The sequence below is a fragment of the Temnothorax americanus genome, unplaced genomic scaffold (genome assembly GCF_048541705.1).
Source record: "Temnothorax americanus isolate GAGA-0224 unplaced genomic scaffold, ASM4854170v1 Scaffold16, whole genome shotgun sequence".
Lineage (NCBI taxonomy): Eukaryota > Metazoa > Arthropoda > Insecta > Hymenoptera > Formicidae > Temnothorax > Temnothorax americanus.
In genome coordinates, this window is record NW_027509297.1 from 3,741,049 (window position 1) to 3,758,645 (window position 17,597).

Consider the following 17,597-nt stretch of genomic DNA (forward strand, 5'->3'; position numbering starts at 1 on the left):
ATGTCATTTATTATTTTTATACAAATACAATATAAACGTCATTTATATACTTCTTTATTTTTAAATATGTTCGACTTGGTCTAGTATAAGAATGTTTGAAATTAAAAAATGAATAAAAATCAGTTGAAATGAAAGATACGGAGATACTGAACATGTGATATTCACAAATACGTATTGCAGTCTTGTATAATATATAAAAAGTGCTCTCAACTCATAAATATAATTAATTATATTTTTATTAATATAATTTTATTAATAGATAATAAAAAAGAAAATGTTCTGAAATAAAACTCTATAAAAATGATTAAAAATAGTGTGTTTAACATATATATTGACGTAAATAATACGCTAACTTCGATAGAAAATATAAAATATTATCGATGTGAATACTTCGTTACGTTTTCACGAACTGAAAGTGCACGTTTCTATTTACTTGAACGAGATTAATCTTCATCCAAACACATTTGTATTACTCATAAGAAATTTTTCCATATATAAATTCCTGAATTTCTTGTATCTCATCGTGTTTTTAACATTTAAACAGTCTCTGAAGAGTCATTGCACATGAATGTGCACAATGGCATAAAAATAACGTATAAACGTATACATTAAACTGATAAAACATACAAAATCATGATTAAAGATTCATTAATCGAGATATTTACGCATTATAATTTGTGCCACTGTCTATAAATCGGTATTAATTATTTAATGTAATGGGCTTATCACAACCCATATCGAACGATGCTCTTATCGAGCAAACAATTGACCGCAATCTGCAATGCATCGTTAAATACGTGTCTTGGAATGTCCAGATGGTTTTACGTCGAACAGCTTCCTAACGAAATATACTTGGACCATAGTCGTCAACGTAATAACAAGCACCTGCGCGATTGACCAAGTCTGTACGTACGAGTTATTGTCCGACAGCAGGTTTAGATCCCTGGCCTCTCTACCCCTGCTCCAATGTTGAGTTTGGAGCATTTCGTTGATATTCTTCTCCACATTCACGATTGTATTCTGAAAAAGAAATAAATCATAATTATAATAGTGATATAATAATATATAGTTATGTAACATATATTTTATATATTAGTATTGTATATTACAATATGTATATGTTATACATACATATATATATATATATATATATATATATATATATATATATTAATATATGTAATTTTTTAAATTGTTTATCAAAACAATATACTTTTTATATTTGTAATTGCAACGCCTACAGAGAAGCTCACGCGACACACATACCGTAAAGTTCTCGACGGAGAGATTCAGTTCTTCTAATTCCTGTGTATATTTCTGCCACTTGTCGTATCTGTAACAACAATGAATAAGATAAAAAATAATAGATGTTTTAACATTTCTCTCTGATACAGCATATATTTTTGCGAAATTAATCATAAGAGTCTCACCTGATCACCGTGATGTACAGATTGACTAATTTCGCAGCAAATCTTGAAAACTGATTATCGATACACACGCTGTAATAACCACCGTTCGCCGATTGATCCTGATAATCAGCGTTGGCGCGCCATTGATAAGGATAAACTATAACTCCTTCTGGATTTCTTACCGCAAAACCAGCTTTCCCGTCCCCACCACGCAGAACCTGTAATCAAAACAAGCTACTTGAATCGGTGTAACGTTGACGTATCAACATATCATTTATTATTTTCTATTCTAACGTTTGTAATATGTTTTTCTTTTCGGTTCACTTGCTCCGTTATTAAAGCCTTTAAACAACTTTTGATGATAATTCTTAAAGAATCTTGTTGATATTGCGGTCATATATAAAATTATTCTTTACGTACAATCAAGATTATCAATTCCCAAGTTCTACATCACAAAATTACAGACATATATACATCCTCTGGGAAATGGGTGAGCAGGTGTCACCATTTTTTTACAGCAAGATAAACGATCGTGAAGTTCGCAAACGTATTGCGACCAGCATGAACCGTCGGAGCAAAGCGCACAAGTTGCGTGCTCCTTCGAATCAATCGTGCATCGGAAAAATATGTCCCGAAAGAAAGTCGTCTCCAACTCCACGTAACCATATGGTCAACCGAGGGAGTCCCGTATCCCAATACAATCGTGCTGAATTTCTCATCGGCCGAAATATGGCTCGCTCTAGGACTCGACGGATATCTGGGCGACGGTACCTGGAAACTGACGTAGAACGTCGCGCCCGGGTTTACATATTGGAAGTAACAGTCCTCCTTGCCGGCGTCAATGTGCACCTTGTAGTCCATCGCGACCGCGGGCAGGTCCTCGTAAGAGAAACCATCGGCCGATCGCGCGATCAGGATCAGAATCAGGGAGAGCACGCCGAACAGCACGCTGCCGAGCTGCACGAGGAGGGACATTGCAGCGGCATAAGCATCAGCATCACGTCGGCGACAGTCAGTACAGCCACCGATCACCGAGATCACCAGTGTGGAGGTGGAGACGTGGAGAATCGAGGGATCGGATTAGAAGCAAAGCAGAACAGCATTGCGCATGTGTAACGCACGTCATCGACCACGTGACCGATCGCAATAATAGACACTCGTGCTCCGATTCCTGATTCCTCATTCCTCCGAATGCTCCGATAGGCAATTCTCACGTCAAATCTTTTTACATCATTTAAATTTACGAAACGACAGATTCTGCTCAGTTTCTGCAGTCAATCTGCCATTATATTAATATAATTTCGATAGAATGCCAGCAGCGAAAGCATTCCATCGACAATTTGCAGACACTTTCGAAATTTGTTCTCGGCAGATTTGGCTATATCGGGGTGTCGGTGATATATCATATATAACTCAAAGCGCACGCTGAAGCTGAAGCAACAAAAAAGGCTTGTACGGGAAAGCGTCGTTGAGGAGCCCGCGAGCGAATCGCTTGACGACATTTTGCGGATGTCATTGCGATTTCGGCGGAAATAGCCGGCGCGTCACGCGTCACGGTGCTTACCGCGTCGCGTCGCATAATAATCGCGCGTCCAACGATTGCCAATCGGGACGTAAGAAAGCCGGCGCCGGCGCCGGCGCCGGCGGCGGTCGGTATATTTAGCGTTTCGAAGTCGCAGATTTCACGGGACGCGACACGCGACCGTCGACGTAGAGCATGCTGCGCGCTGTGCGTGGTGCGCGTCTCCCTACCACGCGGTCCACCTCGCCGATTATGCAATCGACCCGTAAGTAATATTATTTCGCGATCGCGGCTCCGATGTCGTTTGCGAATGAGGAGAGTCGCGCATTGTTGATCGCGCGTGTATGCGCGTACTGGCGCGTACGCGCGACGGTGAACACGTGTTATTGAGACGCACGGATTCATCGGTACGCGTGTGTGTGCGCGCGTATATATATATATATATATATATATATATATATATATATATACCTATATATATATGTACTTGATCCCTGCTTTTTGTTGCAAAAGTCACTTATCGTTGTCCGACACGGGAATAATTCTTTCGCGGAAGAGAAAAAAAACATCTTATGATAGTTAAAGCAGCCAGCTTACTTTATTTATATCCTTATCAGTTTGATATATTGCTTTCAGATTGGTACTGGATGTTAGATGCAGAAGATATAATTGCTGGGTGACAAACCGTGAGTGTCAACGAAATCTCTTTTTAAGGAGTGAGTTGAGACACACAAATGTATTAATTAATCTATTTTCTATTATTTCGCAGAGAATGGCAGGTGCTGTATACGCGATAGGAATTTTGCTGTTGGGAGGAGCAGCAGCTTGGACCACTGACGTTATACCTGATATAACCGTACATATGAATCAAGTGATATCTGTGCCGTTCGGCATACATAATGTCAGTTCGCCCAATCCACAAGCGTGGACCGTTAGCGCAGATCGTCATATCGCGATACCGAGTTACCAAGTGACAACGTCGAACGAAACTTCTTTCAACGGTGTTTTAAATATCACTGGCGTATTTCTTGGTAGGACGAAATTAACGTTTACTCTGGCAGAAACGACGGTAAGTGCCAAGTGAACGCTCAATTTTGTTGCAATGTTTTTAGGGGCTTCTCTTTTTTGTAGGATATTTTTTCAGAAAACAGTCGGGAAGTGTCTCTTATTACCGTAACGCGAGAGGAACGCACAATAGACTCTATATTTACTGCCAGTGTAGCAACACTCGTATCCATCTTGTATATTAATTTTGGCTGTGCCATGGATTGGAGCGTATGCCGCGATACGTTAAGAAGACCGATAGGTCCAGCCATAGGTTTCTTCTGCCAGTTTCTGATCATGCCAGTGGTAAATCTCCTTATCCGTAAACGTACTAGATGCGATATACGCACAGGGTATCTAATAACGGGTGTAAAAAGTCCTTTACCGTTTTGCGATTTTCACGACCAAGATCTGCACCGATCGACAAAGGACTTTCCCGTATTCAGTTTAACCTCTTTTACCTGACTCGTGATCAGTGTTACACCTGTTGTCAGTCACCTTGTATAGATATATTGTACTTTGTATTTCGCGTGCTTTTTTGCCAATCAGATTTCTGGCGATCCTAATTTTATGTTGTTTCCAGTTAAGTTTTCTCATTGGACGTCTTTTATTTCCCGATCGTCCAGAACTGCAGATAGGCATGTTCTTCACAGGAATAAGTCCAAGCGGTGGCGCTTCCAACATGTGGACACTGCTACTTGATGGCAATCTAAATCTTTCAATCACCATGACCACTATATGCACCGCTGCTGCATTTGGTAAGTAAAATATACGACGCGAAAACATTTCTCGTATATGATATTCCATAAAATTTTGTGTTACTCTTCATAGGAACGATGCCATTCTGGGTCTTTACGTTGGGCAGATATATTTTCGCACAGGGAGAAATTGCAGTTCCCTATCGTCACATCGGCACGTTCGTCATCGGTCTCATAATTCCACTGGCCATAGGATTTTTCATTCAAAAAAAGTTTCCAAGGGTGTCGAAGATATTGGTCCGAATAATGAAACTTTTCTCCATGGTCTTAATTTTATTCATCATTATATTCGCTATCACGACTAATCTATATATATTCAAATTGTTTTCGTGGGAGGTAAGTCCACATCTTTCTTACAATTAGAAATTTATGAAAGAGACATAAGAATGTAATTTTATTTCATTTTTTTTTTAATCTCAGATTATAATTGCGGGAATGAGTCTACCTTGGTTGGGCTTTACGTTTGGCTTTACAATAGCGTATATCTGCAAACAATCTCAAGCTGACATACGGGCGATTGCTATTGAAACTGGCATTCAAAACACGGGCGTGGCCATCTTTTTGTTACGATTTACATTGAAGCCACCCTCTGACGACCTAACTACTGGTGAGTCTATACGAATACACATATATGTGCGTACTACTTCAATCGTCTAACAAAATGTTTTCTTTTTTAGTGGTTCCTGTAGCTACTGCGACGATGACGCCAGTACCATTAACAATTCTATTTATAATAAAATTGATTTATCGATACAGACAGAAAACAAAAGCAAAAGTAACATTAGATCCCGTTCCGTCATTAGAAAAGCTCCAACAAACGGATATTTCTACCATCGCGCAGTTAAATGAATCTAGATTGATTGATCGCGCAAACTCAGAATAATGGGTGCGTTCAACAGAACAAATCGTTCAGTAGCGATTGAACGTCGGTAATTATTAATTTTTTAATTCTTACTTTTTAGAACCAACATAAATCAACGTAGAATAAGACAGTTGACGAGACAACTCGGCACGTGTTCCGTTGAACGCGGCTAACGGTATCTTGGATCTGCATTAATGACACATAAGGAAGAACTATATATATATTTTTTATATATTTTACATATCGATGTTAAAAATCTAAATTTTAGTAAGGATAGGATGGTTGTGGATCGTATCATATAATTATATATAAAAATGTCTATGTCTACCGTTACTGTCGAACAATACCGTTGCAACAGTACCGTTGGTGAGATCGTTGAGAAGTATTTTTTACGCCGATGATACTTATTAATTATAATAGTATTATAATGTATTACGATTTATTTGGATACAGCGAGGAACGGTTGTTAGCGAACAAAAATATTTGTTAAATATTTTATAAGTATTGAAAATCTTGTCTACATTTATATATTTTATTTTTTAATGCGGAAAAAAATTAAAAACGCGTACTTTTCTAAGCTTATCTTTTATTACCTGACTGAATTATCCGATGGAAGACTAGGTTTTTTTAAAGGCAGAATTTGTATAGAAGCGAAAGTTTTAATTCAAAATACACCGTTAAACGTGTAAATTTCAACGAAAACAGATTGAGAAAATATATATCTCTCTCTCGTTAGTGGAGAGAAATCTATTTCAAAAGTTCGCGCCCATCGGTATCAGCGCCATCGTCCGACAAGCTGAATATAGCAACGTTTACTCGGCCAGGGCTGCGTTCGAAAACTTTACTCGGGTGCACACCGCGTCGTTCTACCTTTGTTATTCACTAATAGCGTTTTTCACTGGCAGAACTGGTGCGCACTCAGTGCACATTAAAGCCGTTGTACACTGATTTAAGTCTCTAATATTTAAAGTAAAATGCAAATATTTCGACTGATAAAATACTCAGTACATATTTTACCAAATAGTGCAATAAAGAATATTGAGGATTTCATGATTTAACCCGATTATATTAAACATACACTTTACGTTGGTTTGTGTACGACGGCTTTAATGTGCACTGAGTGCGCACCGGCTCTGCCAGTGAAAAACGCTATAAAAGTTGAACAAGGACAGAACGACGCTGGTGTGCACCCGAGTCAGTTCTCTCTGACAACAAACACTCGCCCCCTCGAACTCGCCACTCGCCACTCGCCACGGGCGTCGCGGCGATCGAGCGCGCGGTGATGTTGGCCGCCCTGCGCTTGCTCCGTCGCCGCCCGTTCTTGTCGCTAACTTCAGTGCGGTGCGTGTGATTTCAGTTTACACCCACCCGAGACCCGAGCCAGCCGAGGTCCGAGTTCGAAGAGACTCGGTGGTGCGAAGCGTGCGCGAGTGATTCGGACTTTTGCGGTTTTCCGTTGACCGAAGATGCGATCTGATCACGTCTGCCGACGACGCGCAGATCGGTATCCGGGATCAAGCGTATTCCTGGCCTAGGTGCCACGATTGTGACGCGCGCATTCCCGCAAACGAGAACGAAAGAGAGAAAGAGTAAAAGAGGTAGGGAGAGAAAGAGAGAGAGAGAGAGGAGAGTGAGAAAAACGAGCGAGGGACGGAGCGGAGCATGCGACCGCGCCTCTGCGACGTTACTCGGCGTGTCGACGAGGATGGGAAGTGCGCCGCCGCCGTTGCCGCCGACGACGACGAGGACGAGGGACAAAAGTGAGTCAGGGATAACGTCGTTGCGGTACGTCGCGCGGTGCTGCATCATCATCGCTTAGGAATGGTATCGCCGTCCAAGCACCAATACCAGCAGCAGCAGCAGCAGCAGCAGCAGCAGCAACAACAACAGCAGCAGCAACTCGGACAGCCGTCGAGAGAGAACAAGTTCGATCCGCGACAAACCGGACAAACGCCAGGTAGGCCTTTCGACCGCGTAATTCCCGCATCGCGTAATAACCCGCGCCGGCCGTTAATGGACACTGCGTAGAGACGTTTGCTCGGTTTGTGTTTGACGCGCTCTCTCTCTCTCTACCCACATACACGCGTACACACGCACACGCGCGCACACACGCGCACACACGCACACACATGCATAAACATATGCCGAGGGAGCGATCAGTGATCCCTGAGAGTGCTCGGAGTATCTTCGGCGAAGAGACGATCGTTGTATACATATGTACTGTCACTGAGAAACTCGAGTTGTTTTACAGAAGATCGAGATGCCTTCCGAATCCGTGTTAGCTTGGACGCCACGTGCGAATAGCGAAATCTTCGCCGATGATGGAACGAGTACTCCGAACGATCACCAGCGTTCCCTTCGCTGTACAGTCCAAATACTAATGACGATTCGTTTCGTATATCCCGTCTCGTAATACGTTCTCTGGATGTGAGTAACAAGACTGTTATTATTGCTTGATTAGAGGCCGCACCAATTTGTCTGTATCATGTGATTTGTACAGCGGTTGGTACGAATGCGAGACAGCAGCTGAGATACGATACGATAAGCGCGAATGCTCTCCCGGTCTCCCCCGTGACGCGTTCGTCGGGAAAAGAAAAAAAAAAGAAAAAAGTATGCGAGTCCGCGAAAAAGAGAAAAACCTTTCCGATGATATTATACACCTTAACACCTATCGTCAATCGATTCATTCGGGATCGGCAATCGAATAGCTTTGTCACGCCTCGTCGCGCCTACGCACGGTAGGTGCGACGAACGATCGTTGCCCACCACCGATCGCAGCGTGCAAAAATAAAAAAGTAAGGTTTTTAAAACTTCTTTTGTAGATATTCGTATACGAAGGGGCCCGCAACCTTTGGGAGAGAAGTCGTTCTATTTGGACATAAAGAACCATGCCGTTGCGGCCAAGCTAGAGGCACAGATCAGGGAGTTGGGTGGTGTGAGTTGCATCTCGTCTCCTCGCTCGCGCGACGCTGCGTTTATACAGAGCGGGCCGCAGCCCGGAACCCGCGTTTCCCGCTTCGTTTCTCGCCGCTCGCCGCTTATCGATTTGTCAGAGCGTTTTGGTGTATTTCGGGCGAGTGTGCGAGCCCCCCTCTCACTTTCTCTACCTGCCTCTTTCTCTCTTCTCTCCCTCCTCCCCCTCCCCCCTCTGTTCTTCTCTTCCCGCCATTTTCGATCGCTATGCCTATGGCCGCTTCGACGTAACGCCCGCTCGCTCCCCTACGGAGAGCGCGCGCACACGCACACGCATACACGTACGTATATAAACGTTCGCGCGGGCGCGCACGAAAAAGGAAAAAAATTCGAATCTCCGTCCGTCTCTCGCGACCGATGCGCTCTCCGGCCATTCAAATCGACCTCGTTGCCACGCGACATCGCTCGCGCTCGCGAGTACGCGCGCGATTATCGAACTGCCGGAACGCGGCAAACTCGGTCCCGAAAAATTCCGCTCGCGGACTGGGTCATTCGTCCTCCGATGGAAAACTGGATTGAGATCGCGCGTTCGTCGGTATCTTCGACAACCGAAAGGAAGTCGTTTTATTCCTCTATCGTATATGTGTGCGGTAATGGAATTGATATGTATTGCGCCAAAGAATATTTATATTAAAGGAAACTGCCGGTGGACGACCGTTTTAACTTTGCTTCGAGAGATAGTCGCGATTGCCGTTTTATTTTCGCTTCTATTTTGTAACTGGGTCGCGAGCCAATGCGCAACGGCAATCTCCAATCGAAAAAAAAAAAAAAAAAAAATACGTTTGTTACACCGAAGCTGCGCTATAATTTCTCCTCGGTTTGACGCACGTTCGATCAATTCCTCGCGATCCTGACGACGCTTCGATTCACACGTACCATTTTTAAGACGTACGTATATCATACACGGGGTATATCGCTACATAAATATTCTACCGAGATAAAAAATGTCTTTCCACAAACGGTACCGAAACAGTTTTCCATAAAACATTATAGCCTACTCGCGCCGCGCTCGTCCTCGATCCGCGCGACTCGCGCTGAGTTGTCTCCAACCATCTTCCCAGTCCCCCCCTCTTCCTCCTTTTTTTTATCTTTTTCTCCGGAGGCGATGCTCGTCTTGCTCGGAAGGTTCGGAGCGCGCGGAGCTAGGAAAAAAGAGGGACTGACGATTCGACGCTCTATCGGACTGACCCGAGCTTTGCGCGCGAGGAAGCGGGTTTTCCCGTGCGTCCGCGCCGACCGTACCGTGGTTCTTCTCGCCGCGCGGGGGCTACGCCCTAAATTCGAGCCGCTCTCGGCAACGTTTGCGCCGCTTTAGCGACGACGAACGCGCGACGTATTCACCGTCTCGTGAGCCGCGCGCGCCACGGCGGACGCGACCCCGATCGAACGATTTTTCCGTCGACGAACGATTCCCGCCGCGGCGAGCCTCTCGCGTCCCGCGCCATCTTCGGAGCGGTCCGCGAAACTCGCGACTTCGAAAAGGGGGGGGAGGGCGGAAGAAAAAAAGAAAAGAAAATACCGGGAAGCGATATTGCGAGGCGAAAAATTTGCGCGTCGCGCCGGATGCGGGTCGGTTGTTTAGCGGCGTAATATCTGACAACGAGTAGAAAATTGTCTAAAAGTAGAGATTTCGCGGTCAATATAACGCGCTCTAGAGACGCGTGACTAAATTTCGTGCGCGCTCTAAACGTGCCGGAATATTTTTTAATCGATGCAACGATACGTCTCGCTTGACATTACGCATTTACGAGCTCCGTATCGGTTTTTTACCGCCTTAACTTGCAGCGGTTTAACCGGACGAACGAGCCACGTCCTCGCGGCGCGGAGCGGATACCACGGATGTCGAACCGCGGCGTGCGTCGAGCGTCGAATCGGAGCAGCGGAGATCCGTCGTCGTTGTCTGTTGACAAACAAATCGCGAGCAACCGGCGCGCGTCGCGCCATCTGCACCCGCGCGCCGCGAGAAATTTATATCTGCCGTACGGTGCGCGCGGGGCGGGTGTGCGCCGTGCGCGAAAATTTCGAAAAGCAGAGCCACGGCGAGGGCGACGCGAACGGACGGGACGGGAGTCGCGCGCGTGTCCTCGCCGTCGACGTCGGGCGTCGGGCGCGAGAGGAGCGGACGCGCGCGCCGTCTCCAGGCCCCCGTGCCAAGCTGCTAACGACGAATAGCCATTTTGTGCGTGACAGTTGTCCGCCGCGGGGGCCAGCGCTCAGCGCTCAGCAGTCTGAGCAGTCGCAGCGAGCGCGAGTGGAGTGGCGTCGCGCGTCGCGTCGCGGTCGCGTCCCGTGTCCCGTGTCCCGTGTTCCCGTGGCTCGTTCCGCCCGGCCGCGCTCCCGTCTTCTCCTCCTCGAACGTCGCTTTGTCGCGTCTCGCCGAGACGTGCCCGGCGTAGGGTCGCGCCGCGATAATCGGCGAGCCGCCGCCGAAGCGAAGCGGAGCGGAGCGGAGAGCGGTCGCTCGTGACTTTCGAGGACGCGTCCTCGGTCCTCGCCCGACTCTCGGATGCGCCGCGCCGGGGCCGGGGGCCGCCGCGCTCCACGTGTTGTCTCCTCGCGTCTACCTCCCGGTGCCTTGGACGAGGGACGGCTGGCGGCCGACGCGCCGCGTCGTATTATTAGAACAACGCTATGCGACCGGTCGCGGGTGGCGAGTCGCGGCGTCCGCTACGCGAAGACGTCCGGTCGTGACGGCACGCGCGCGCCGCCTTCCTCGGCGTAACGGTCGGCCTCCGTTGTCGTCAGGTCGTCACCGTCACCGCCGCGGACGCTCAAAGAAAGCCGCGAAATCACTTGACGTCAGCGTAACGCGATGTGAGCCAACCCACGTACGTGTGCGCCGTTGGTACGTCGCGCGCCGCGCGCGACGGCGACGTTTTGCTCGTTGCGCGAACGATAAACTTCCTCGAAAGTCGGACCGTCTCTGTCGCACGCGCACACTCGCGACTGCTCGCGAAGGTCTCCTTTGTCCCGCGTTTCGCTCGGAAAGTATGCGATCTTGATACGTTGGTCGATCACTTGTGTCGTACGCTTGTGTGCGCGTGTGCGCGCTCACCTCTCTGCCTTTCGCCAGCTTTGCATTTTTTTCCCCTTGTCCGACCGTTCTTTCAACTTGCTGTCCTTTGTTTCTAGGAGGTCGAATTGTTTCTGGTGCGCAGCGTGAATCTCGTAGCCAGTGATAGAGTAGATAAGGCAGGTCACGCAAACTTCGAGATACATAGATGGGCTTGCGGCGTCAGTGGTGGCAGTGGAGGACCTCGCTGCCTGAGAAGCGTCGAAGTTCCGACTCCTACACCCCCGACGCCGTTATTGAGTTCTGAATGCCCCTCGTCCACGTCTACTCCGCGGGGTCAAACTACCCAAAGATCTGTAAGTAGGAAAGATGAAAGTGAACGAGTCGCGTCGAGCTTGCGACGTATCGCGTAGAAACCGTGTTCGGCGCTGTTGATATCGCGATTGAGAAATCAATGTTGTTATATCTGTCGCTTTGTTCCTGTGCATCCTCTCGATATTCCCTTGTCTTTTGCGAAAGAAAAAACATTTGTGTAACGTAATAGTAGATTTGCAAATCGGTAACGCGACGGTACAATTTCGAAATTGTTTTATGTATCTAACTCGATAGAAATCGCGGGTGGATGCAATGTTGGAACGTGCTCTGACGCAACCGCAACAGTGTTTCGTGGATCCGCTAAACAACGCCCACAGTTGGGGAATTCCTATCTGGACGACGGATAAGTTTCAGACTTGGCTCGACAAGATCTACGAATCTATCAAGAATACTTCTAACTTGAAACAAATCGATCGACGTAGCTCGACGAAAGTCAAGCATTTGAAAAGACCGTACGTGAAATTTGACTCTATCCACAGGTAATCGTCGTTGGTGATGTTACGCAGCGTTCTAATTTCGCGTACGTCTGTCCACTTGTGAAATTATCTCCCGTGTTACGTTCCTATTTATAGAGCTGCCAGACCAGTGTTCCTGGAATTATCGTCGTGGCCCACGTTAAACTTCGACGGTGATCCTGGTTCGTGTCCTTTCGACGCAAAGAAGCGGGAGAAACGAGAAGGCAAATTGACGAACAAAGAGGTCAAGGAGAATAAGAGGGATATTGAATCTATAAATAAAGCGGAGGTGCATCATTCGCTACTATATAAAACATAGCGTATTGATGATGAGCAAGTAAAAATATTTAATCGAATTTTTACGTTAAGAAGGTCATGGGCAATTTTTTTTCGAATGGACAGGGTAAAGAAATGACTCGGAGACCCCGTGCCACCGCTGCGCGTGCCCGCAGAACGGAACAGCTGGTCGCTGGCTATTGCGAAATTTGTCGTGTTCATTATGACGATTTGTCGAAGCATGTGCAAAGCGAGCAGCATCTGAACTTTGTGGGGAACGATGACAATTTTTTGTCGTTGGATACGTTGATCAACGGAGGCGCCAACGTGGAGGCGTTCTTAAAATTAAACACATCAAATATTGGGTAAGTATTCGAAAGTAAAATCTTATACGCGCGTATAATATTCTCTTCTTTAATTTCATCGATATTTAATATTTGTTGAATATAGAAGTTATCCTCGTTCGTGTCGATACGATATCCATGTGTAAAAAATTATCGTTGGAGCATTTCGCGCATTTGCCAATTCGATTTATTTCTGTCCGTTGTTTCGTAGGAAAGACTGTGACTTATTCCCCAATGGAGATGGCAATCTTCGTAACGTAGTACTGCCCGAGGAGAAAGTTAACGAGAACGCCAAGACTTTAAGTAACTTCACCGTTGAGGATATAAAAATGGTGAATGGTGCGCGCAGGAACCTTAATCTAAAGTTAAGCTCGCCGCATAATCTGCGTACTCGTACGAAACACGAGAGCGGGCATCTCCTCAGGTCAAAGGGCAGTCCGTGGCACGAAGTCGACAAGAGCGAGAAATTGTATGACAAATTGGACGGTTTTACCATCAAGAAGCGCTCGAAAGGTACTATCTGGATCGAGGAGGATGACCCGGACGAGAAATACACGGAGGATATCCTGAAGGGACCCAAGCGGGAAGACTACAAACTCAGACCTTTCTCGAACAATATCGAGTTTTGCAACAGTAAGGAAGATAATATCGATAATAAGCGCGGTAATCTGGATCCACCAAAGTTGCAATCGATGATGATCGTACATAGAAATGCGCAAAATGGCATTATAAATTCGCGTCGCGTATCGGAGGATCCAGATTATCTCGATAACAAGAACGAATGTAACGGTGATGAAAACGCGGGTATTTTAGAGTGCGCGGCGAAAGAAGTCGACGTAGTCGACGATAGTTACATTGTGGGAAGTTGCAAAGACGATCCGTTTCAGAGAGACAATTGTGCGTTGCAAGCGGACAAGGTGACGATAGATCCGAGAAAATTTTCGTTGAGCGACGCGAACGAGATCGTTTGCAACGGGCATAACGACAAGAGTGAACGGAGGGACTTGAAAGTGTCGCAAGGAGAGAATACTCGGCACGCGAAGCCTAAGCATCCGCGCGTGAATCGGAGGGGCGGCAGAAGTATTAGAGGTCGATATCGACATCGACTATCGGTGGAAGAACGTTTGATAGAGGACAATCGTGCCTACTACAAAGTGGAAGTGTTGGGCAATAAGCTGCGATCGAGTGCGGTGCCAGGCGGCAATTCGCTGCACGCGGCGTCGAAAGATGGCGAGGACGAGGAGAAGAAGGAGGCGCCGTCGAACGAGAAGCCAGTGGTAGTGCGGTTTAAACGCGTGAGGAAATCGGAATTGTCATTGTTGAGCGACGAGGCGGAGTCCTTTATGTTCGGCGAGCCAAAACGAGACGATTCCAGCGAGCAAACCAGCGATGGTGAGCAAAGTAGCGTGCTGCCGAGAGAGACGGACAGCGAGGCCAACGAGAATGCCAATTCATCCGTGTCGCCGAATTCGTCGTTAAATTCCAGTCCCATTAAGCGGGAGATTATCGAAGAGGACTCGCAGGATTCCGTGCACCTGGGCAGAGCAAGGAAGAGAAGACGTACGCAGGCCGAGGCGTTCATCAAGGACAATACCGACTACTACAAGTTCGAGACGCCTGGCAGCAGGCTAAGGTACCAGGCTCCGTTGACCGGTATCAAGGACACTGCCGTGGATGGCGGTAGGGAACACGGAACGACGAAGAAATCGGCACACGAACCGGAAGATTGCAAGCTGCGAGCCGAAAACGTTGTCGAGAAAATTTATCCGTCCAAGCCGTCGGCAGAGATCGAGAAGATGCAGTTCTCCTTCGAGTCGGTACCTAAATCCGAGCCGTGGTATCAAACGTATCAACGTCAGGACACGGGCGCCGAGTTTTGGCATTGCTTTAGCGAGTGCGACGCGACGAAGCCTTTTCTCCTGCCGTACGAGATCGAGAACTTCCACGAGACGCTGTTGAAGGCACAGAGCAGAATCGACAGCGGCAGGAGAAGAGGCCGCGGTCGCGGTGTAGGTTCCATGGGACGTTCGCCGAGGAAGAGCCCGCGTTGTCACGCGTCCACGTTAGCTATTATGTCCACCATAATCCGCAAAAGGGAACAGCAGTCGTCGACTCTACCTACGATAGAAGAGTCGCCGCCCGTCAAATCGCGCGTGAACACCCCCAAGCTCGAACAAAAGCCAGATCTCAAATTGGACGTGGACGAGGAGATAAAAGAGATGGCGAAGACGATCGATGAGATGTTGAGCGCAAAAAATATGACCGAGTTGGACGATTCGTTCGAGCCCGATTTGGATTTGGCGCGGGATGGTTTTTGTGATACGAACTTGCCGAAGGGCGCACCACCGAATCTATTGGAGTTGCTCGACAACTGTCAGGACATCGCCAACTGTCTGGAGAACAACTCGTCGTGCGCTAGTTCGGAATGTGGCGAGGCAAGCGCGGACATTCCGCTGAAACGACGGAAACGAAGAAAAAATCGGACCGGCTGGCCAGTTGGCAACAAGATGAAGAAAAAAATACAAGCGAACAGCAAGATCTTGGCGGACTGCGACCGGGAATCGTTGGCGGAGAAGAGACTCCATTCCGATGGCGGTTTTGCCGGACGTCGCACGCTGGACACGGCCGCCAGGTTGCCGGAGGGAGCTGACGCTCGGGCGTCGAACATCACGTTGCCGACGGCTGCAGAACGACTGGGTGTCAATCAGAAAAGCAACGATGACGCTTCGTTGGAAACCTGCACCACGTCGCACAAATCGTATCACGAGGCGCCCGGGAAGAGAAACAGAAGTGTAGAGGCTACCAGCAACGACAACACGGGCCTATCGGTGTGTACGGATAACTACATAGAGTCCGTCTCGGAAAATGCGTGCGACGATGGGACGAATAAGACTCATCTGTCGAACAAAGATTATCCATGTAAAAAATCTCCCCTGTCGGAGATTGAGGAGGTCGTGGAGAACGATTCGGGCAACGATGAGAATCACGAGAACCAGAAGAACCTGTTCGGCAGGAAAGATGTCAACGCGATCGCCGAGAACTTGGTCGCGAAGTCATCGCCCATCAGGAAGCAACGGCAGCGCGACGTCACCGTCACCAACGCCGATGGCTGCGAGCCGCGGGACACGGAAATCGAGAATCAGAATAATGTACAGTTGCAGTGTAAAAAGGAGGAGACCGGTATAGTTCCTAAGAAACACCACAATTCTAGTTCCGAGTTATCGCCGAAGCGGCAGCTGCGCGGCGGCAACTGCGAGGAGAACTCGTCCGACACGGGGGAATTGTTGAAACGTCGTCACGGTATCGTGTTCGCCGCGACGAGGCGTGGTCGGATAGGCTCGCGGAAACGGATCTACTCGAGAAAACGTCAACCGAGAACGGCCGTTACCCGCAACAACGTTAATCTATCGTCGCCTGATCGCGTCGGGATGATATACGAGGTCGAGAATTGTAAAAAGGATGCCTACTTGAGTATTACGTCGTGTAACAAGAAACAGCCACCAGGTACCGGGGTGCGGGGCAGCGTGAAGCGCAAAAGCGAAGCCATCTCGTCGTCGGACAACATCCAGGAGTCGTCCGATCCGACGATAGACCAATTGTCGGAACGCGTCAGTCCGTCGATAATATCGTCCACCGAGCTCGAGCAGCGTCGTTCGAGCATCGAGTTCCAGCCGGTCGTACGGATGATGAAGCTCGACGATCAAGTGGACATGGATCACAATATATTGTCGACGGTGACGGTGGCGAGCAACCGGCGGTTGAGAAGTTCCGGCGGCTCGCCGCGATCGAACCCCAAACCGCCGAGGAAACGCGTCAAGTCCGGCCGCGGACACTTCGGCCGGTGGTTGAAGAGCAGCTGAAAACCTGGAGAACGGAGACGCGGAAGAAAGAGGCTGCGCTTCGGCTTATATTTCAACGATGGTGGTCAGTTATCGATCTCGCGATCCGATATCTCATTCCGCCACAGTGTACATTGTGTATAAAAATATTATTTGTGTACGTAGAATAGTATTTAACATCATAGTATTATACATACATACATACATATATATATCTTTCTCTCTCTTTAGTGATACCATTCTACTTAGTGACGTTCTTTCAGGTGGTTAGTTTTAACACTCCCCACCCGGTATGTCCCGCTGTGTACATTCTTTAGATGCGGTCGTTGTGTTCTCAGAGACGGAGCAGTTACATCTTTTTTTTACTAGTACCACGTTCCTCATTTTTTTTATTGCTTTTTTCTCTTCCGTCATTTTATGCAAACGAAAATTGTGTACCACTTTTAATAACAGTCGTTTCATTCAGATCACGATTGAGGATTATATTTCTATTTAGAGTATATTACATTTTAGAGTACGCAAGACTGCATACAGCTTTATAACGTTGTAATCACATACATACATACCACACATACACATACATACAGAAACACATACACACATTTCTGTTATATATCGTGTATATTATTGAAGGTAATAATCTATATTTTCGATTTCCCAGTATATCCAACGACATTATTTCAAGCAGAATTGCTGTAAGTCGCTCATGAGTTCAGAAAGAGAAATT

At 47.2% G+C, this 17,597-nt stretch overlaps 3 protein-coding genes across 7 annotated transcripts; 2 read left to right on the forward strand and 1 right to left on the reverse strand.

Moving 5' to 3' along the window:
* Positions 1-299: 299 nt before the first annotated feature.
* On the reverse strand, positions 300-2,500 carry LOC143895518 (transmembrane emp24 domain-containing protein 1). Its single transcript, XM_077402709.1, has 4 exons — positions 2,181-2,500; positions 1,431-1,627; positions 1,267-1,333; positions 300-1,020 (listed from the first exon to the last, which is right to left on the reverse strand). Exons 1-4 carry the CDS (start codon positions 2,382-2,384, stop codon positions 790-792), a joined length of 699 nt encoding a protein of 232 aa, XP_077258835.1. The 5' UTR covers positions 2,385-2,500; the 3' UTR covers positions 300-789.
* A 553-nt stretch (positions 2,501-3,053) lies between these two features.
* Positions 3,054-6,172, forward strand: LOC143895516 (ileal sodium/bile acid cotransporter-like). 3 transcript variants are annotated; one of them, XM_077402705.1, is made up of 9 exons: positions 3,054-3,196; positions 3,568-3,617; positions 3,701-4,000; positions 4,063-4,281; positions 4,559-4,733; positions 4,807-5,069; positions 5,154-5,340; positions 5,411-5,619; positions 5,696-6,172. In XM_077402705.1, exons 3-8 carry the CDS (start codon positions 3,704-3,706, stop codon positions 5,614-5,616), a joined length of 1,347 nt encoding a protein of 448 aa, XP_077258831.1. In that variant the 5' UTR covers positions 3,054-3,196; positions 3,568-3,617; positions 3,701-3,703; the 3' UTR covers positions 5,617-5,619; positions 5,696-6,172. The 3 variants fall into 3 exon arrangements, with proteins under 3 accessions (XP_077258831.1, XP_077258832.1, XP_077258833.1); XM_077402706.1 differs by having other exon boundaries at positions 3,196-3,338; XM_077402707.1 differs by lacking the exon at positions 3,054-3,196 and adding an exon at positions 3,398-3,482.
* Positions 6,173-6,911: 739 nt separating this feature from the next.
* Positions 6,912-17,438, forward strand: LOC143895508 (uncharacterized). 3 transcript variants are annotated; one of them, XM_077402680.1, is made up of 8 exons: positions 6,912-7,552; positions 8,418-8,530; positions 11,701-11,937; positions 12,191-12,435; positions 12,529-12,700; positions 12,814-13,052; positions 13,243-13,664; positions 13,845-17,438. In XM_077402680.1, exons 1-8 carry the CDS (start codon positions 7,417-7,419, stop codon positions 16,889-16,891), a joined length of 4,611 nt encoding a protein of 1,536 aa, XP_077258806.1. In that variant the 5' UTR covers positions 6,912-7,416; the 3' UTR covers positions 16,892-17,438. The 3 variants fall into 3 exon arrangements, with proteins under 3 accessions (XP_077258806.1, XP_077258805.1, XP_077258807.1); XM_077402679.1 differs by having other exon boundaries at positions 13,243-17,438; XM_077402681.1 differs by lacking the exons at positions 6,912-7,552; positions 8,418-8,530 and adding an exon at positions 10,625-11,556 and having other exon boundaries at positions 13,243-17,438.
* Positions 17,439-17,597: the final 159 nt, after the last annotated feature.

Excerpts from the sequence above, each read along its gene's own strand:
- LOC143895518 (XM_077402709.1), bottom strand. The coding sequence starts at position 2,384 with ATGTCCCTCCTCGTGCAGCTCGGCAGCGTGCTGTTCGGCGTGCTCTCC. Across the intron at positions 1,628-2,180 it reads CGTTCTACGTCAGTTTCCAG|GTTCTGCGTGGTGGGGACGG; the intron begins GTACCGTCGCCC and ends TTTTGATTACAG. Across the intron at positions 1,021-1,266 it reads TCTCCGTCGAGAACTTTACG|AATACAATCGTGAATGTGGA; the intron begins GTATGTGTGTCG and ends TTTCTTTTTCAG.
- LOC143895516 (XM_077402705.1), top strand. The coding sequence starts at position 3,704 with ATGGCAGGTGCTGTATACGCGATAGGAATTTTGCTGTTGGGAGGAGCA. Across the intron at positions 4,001-4,062 it reads TTACTCTGGCAGAAACGACG|GATATTTTTTCAGAAAACAG; the intron begins GTAAGTGCCAAG and ends TCTTTTTTGTAG. Across the intron at positions 5,070-5,153 it reads TCAAATTGTTTTCGTGGGAG|ATTATAATTGCGGGAATGAG; the intron begins GTAAGTCCACAT and ends TTTTAATCTCAG.
- LOC143895508 (XM_077402679.1), top strand. The coding sequence starts at position 7,417 with ATGGTATCGCCGTCCAAGCACCAATACCAGCAGCAGCAGCAGCAGCAG. Across the intron at positions 8,531-11,700 it reads AGATCAGGGAGTTGGGTGGT|GAGGTCGAATTGTTTCTGGT; the intron begins GTGAGTTGCATC and ends CTTTGTTTCTAG. Across the intron at positions 13,053-13,242 it reads TTAAACACATCAAATATTGG|GAAAGACTGTGACTTATTCC; the intron begins GTAAGTATTCGA and ends GTTGTTTCGTAG.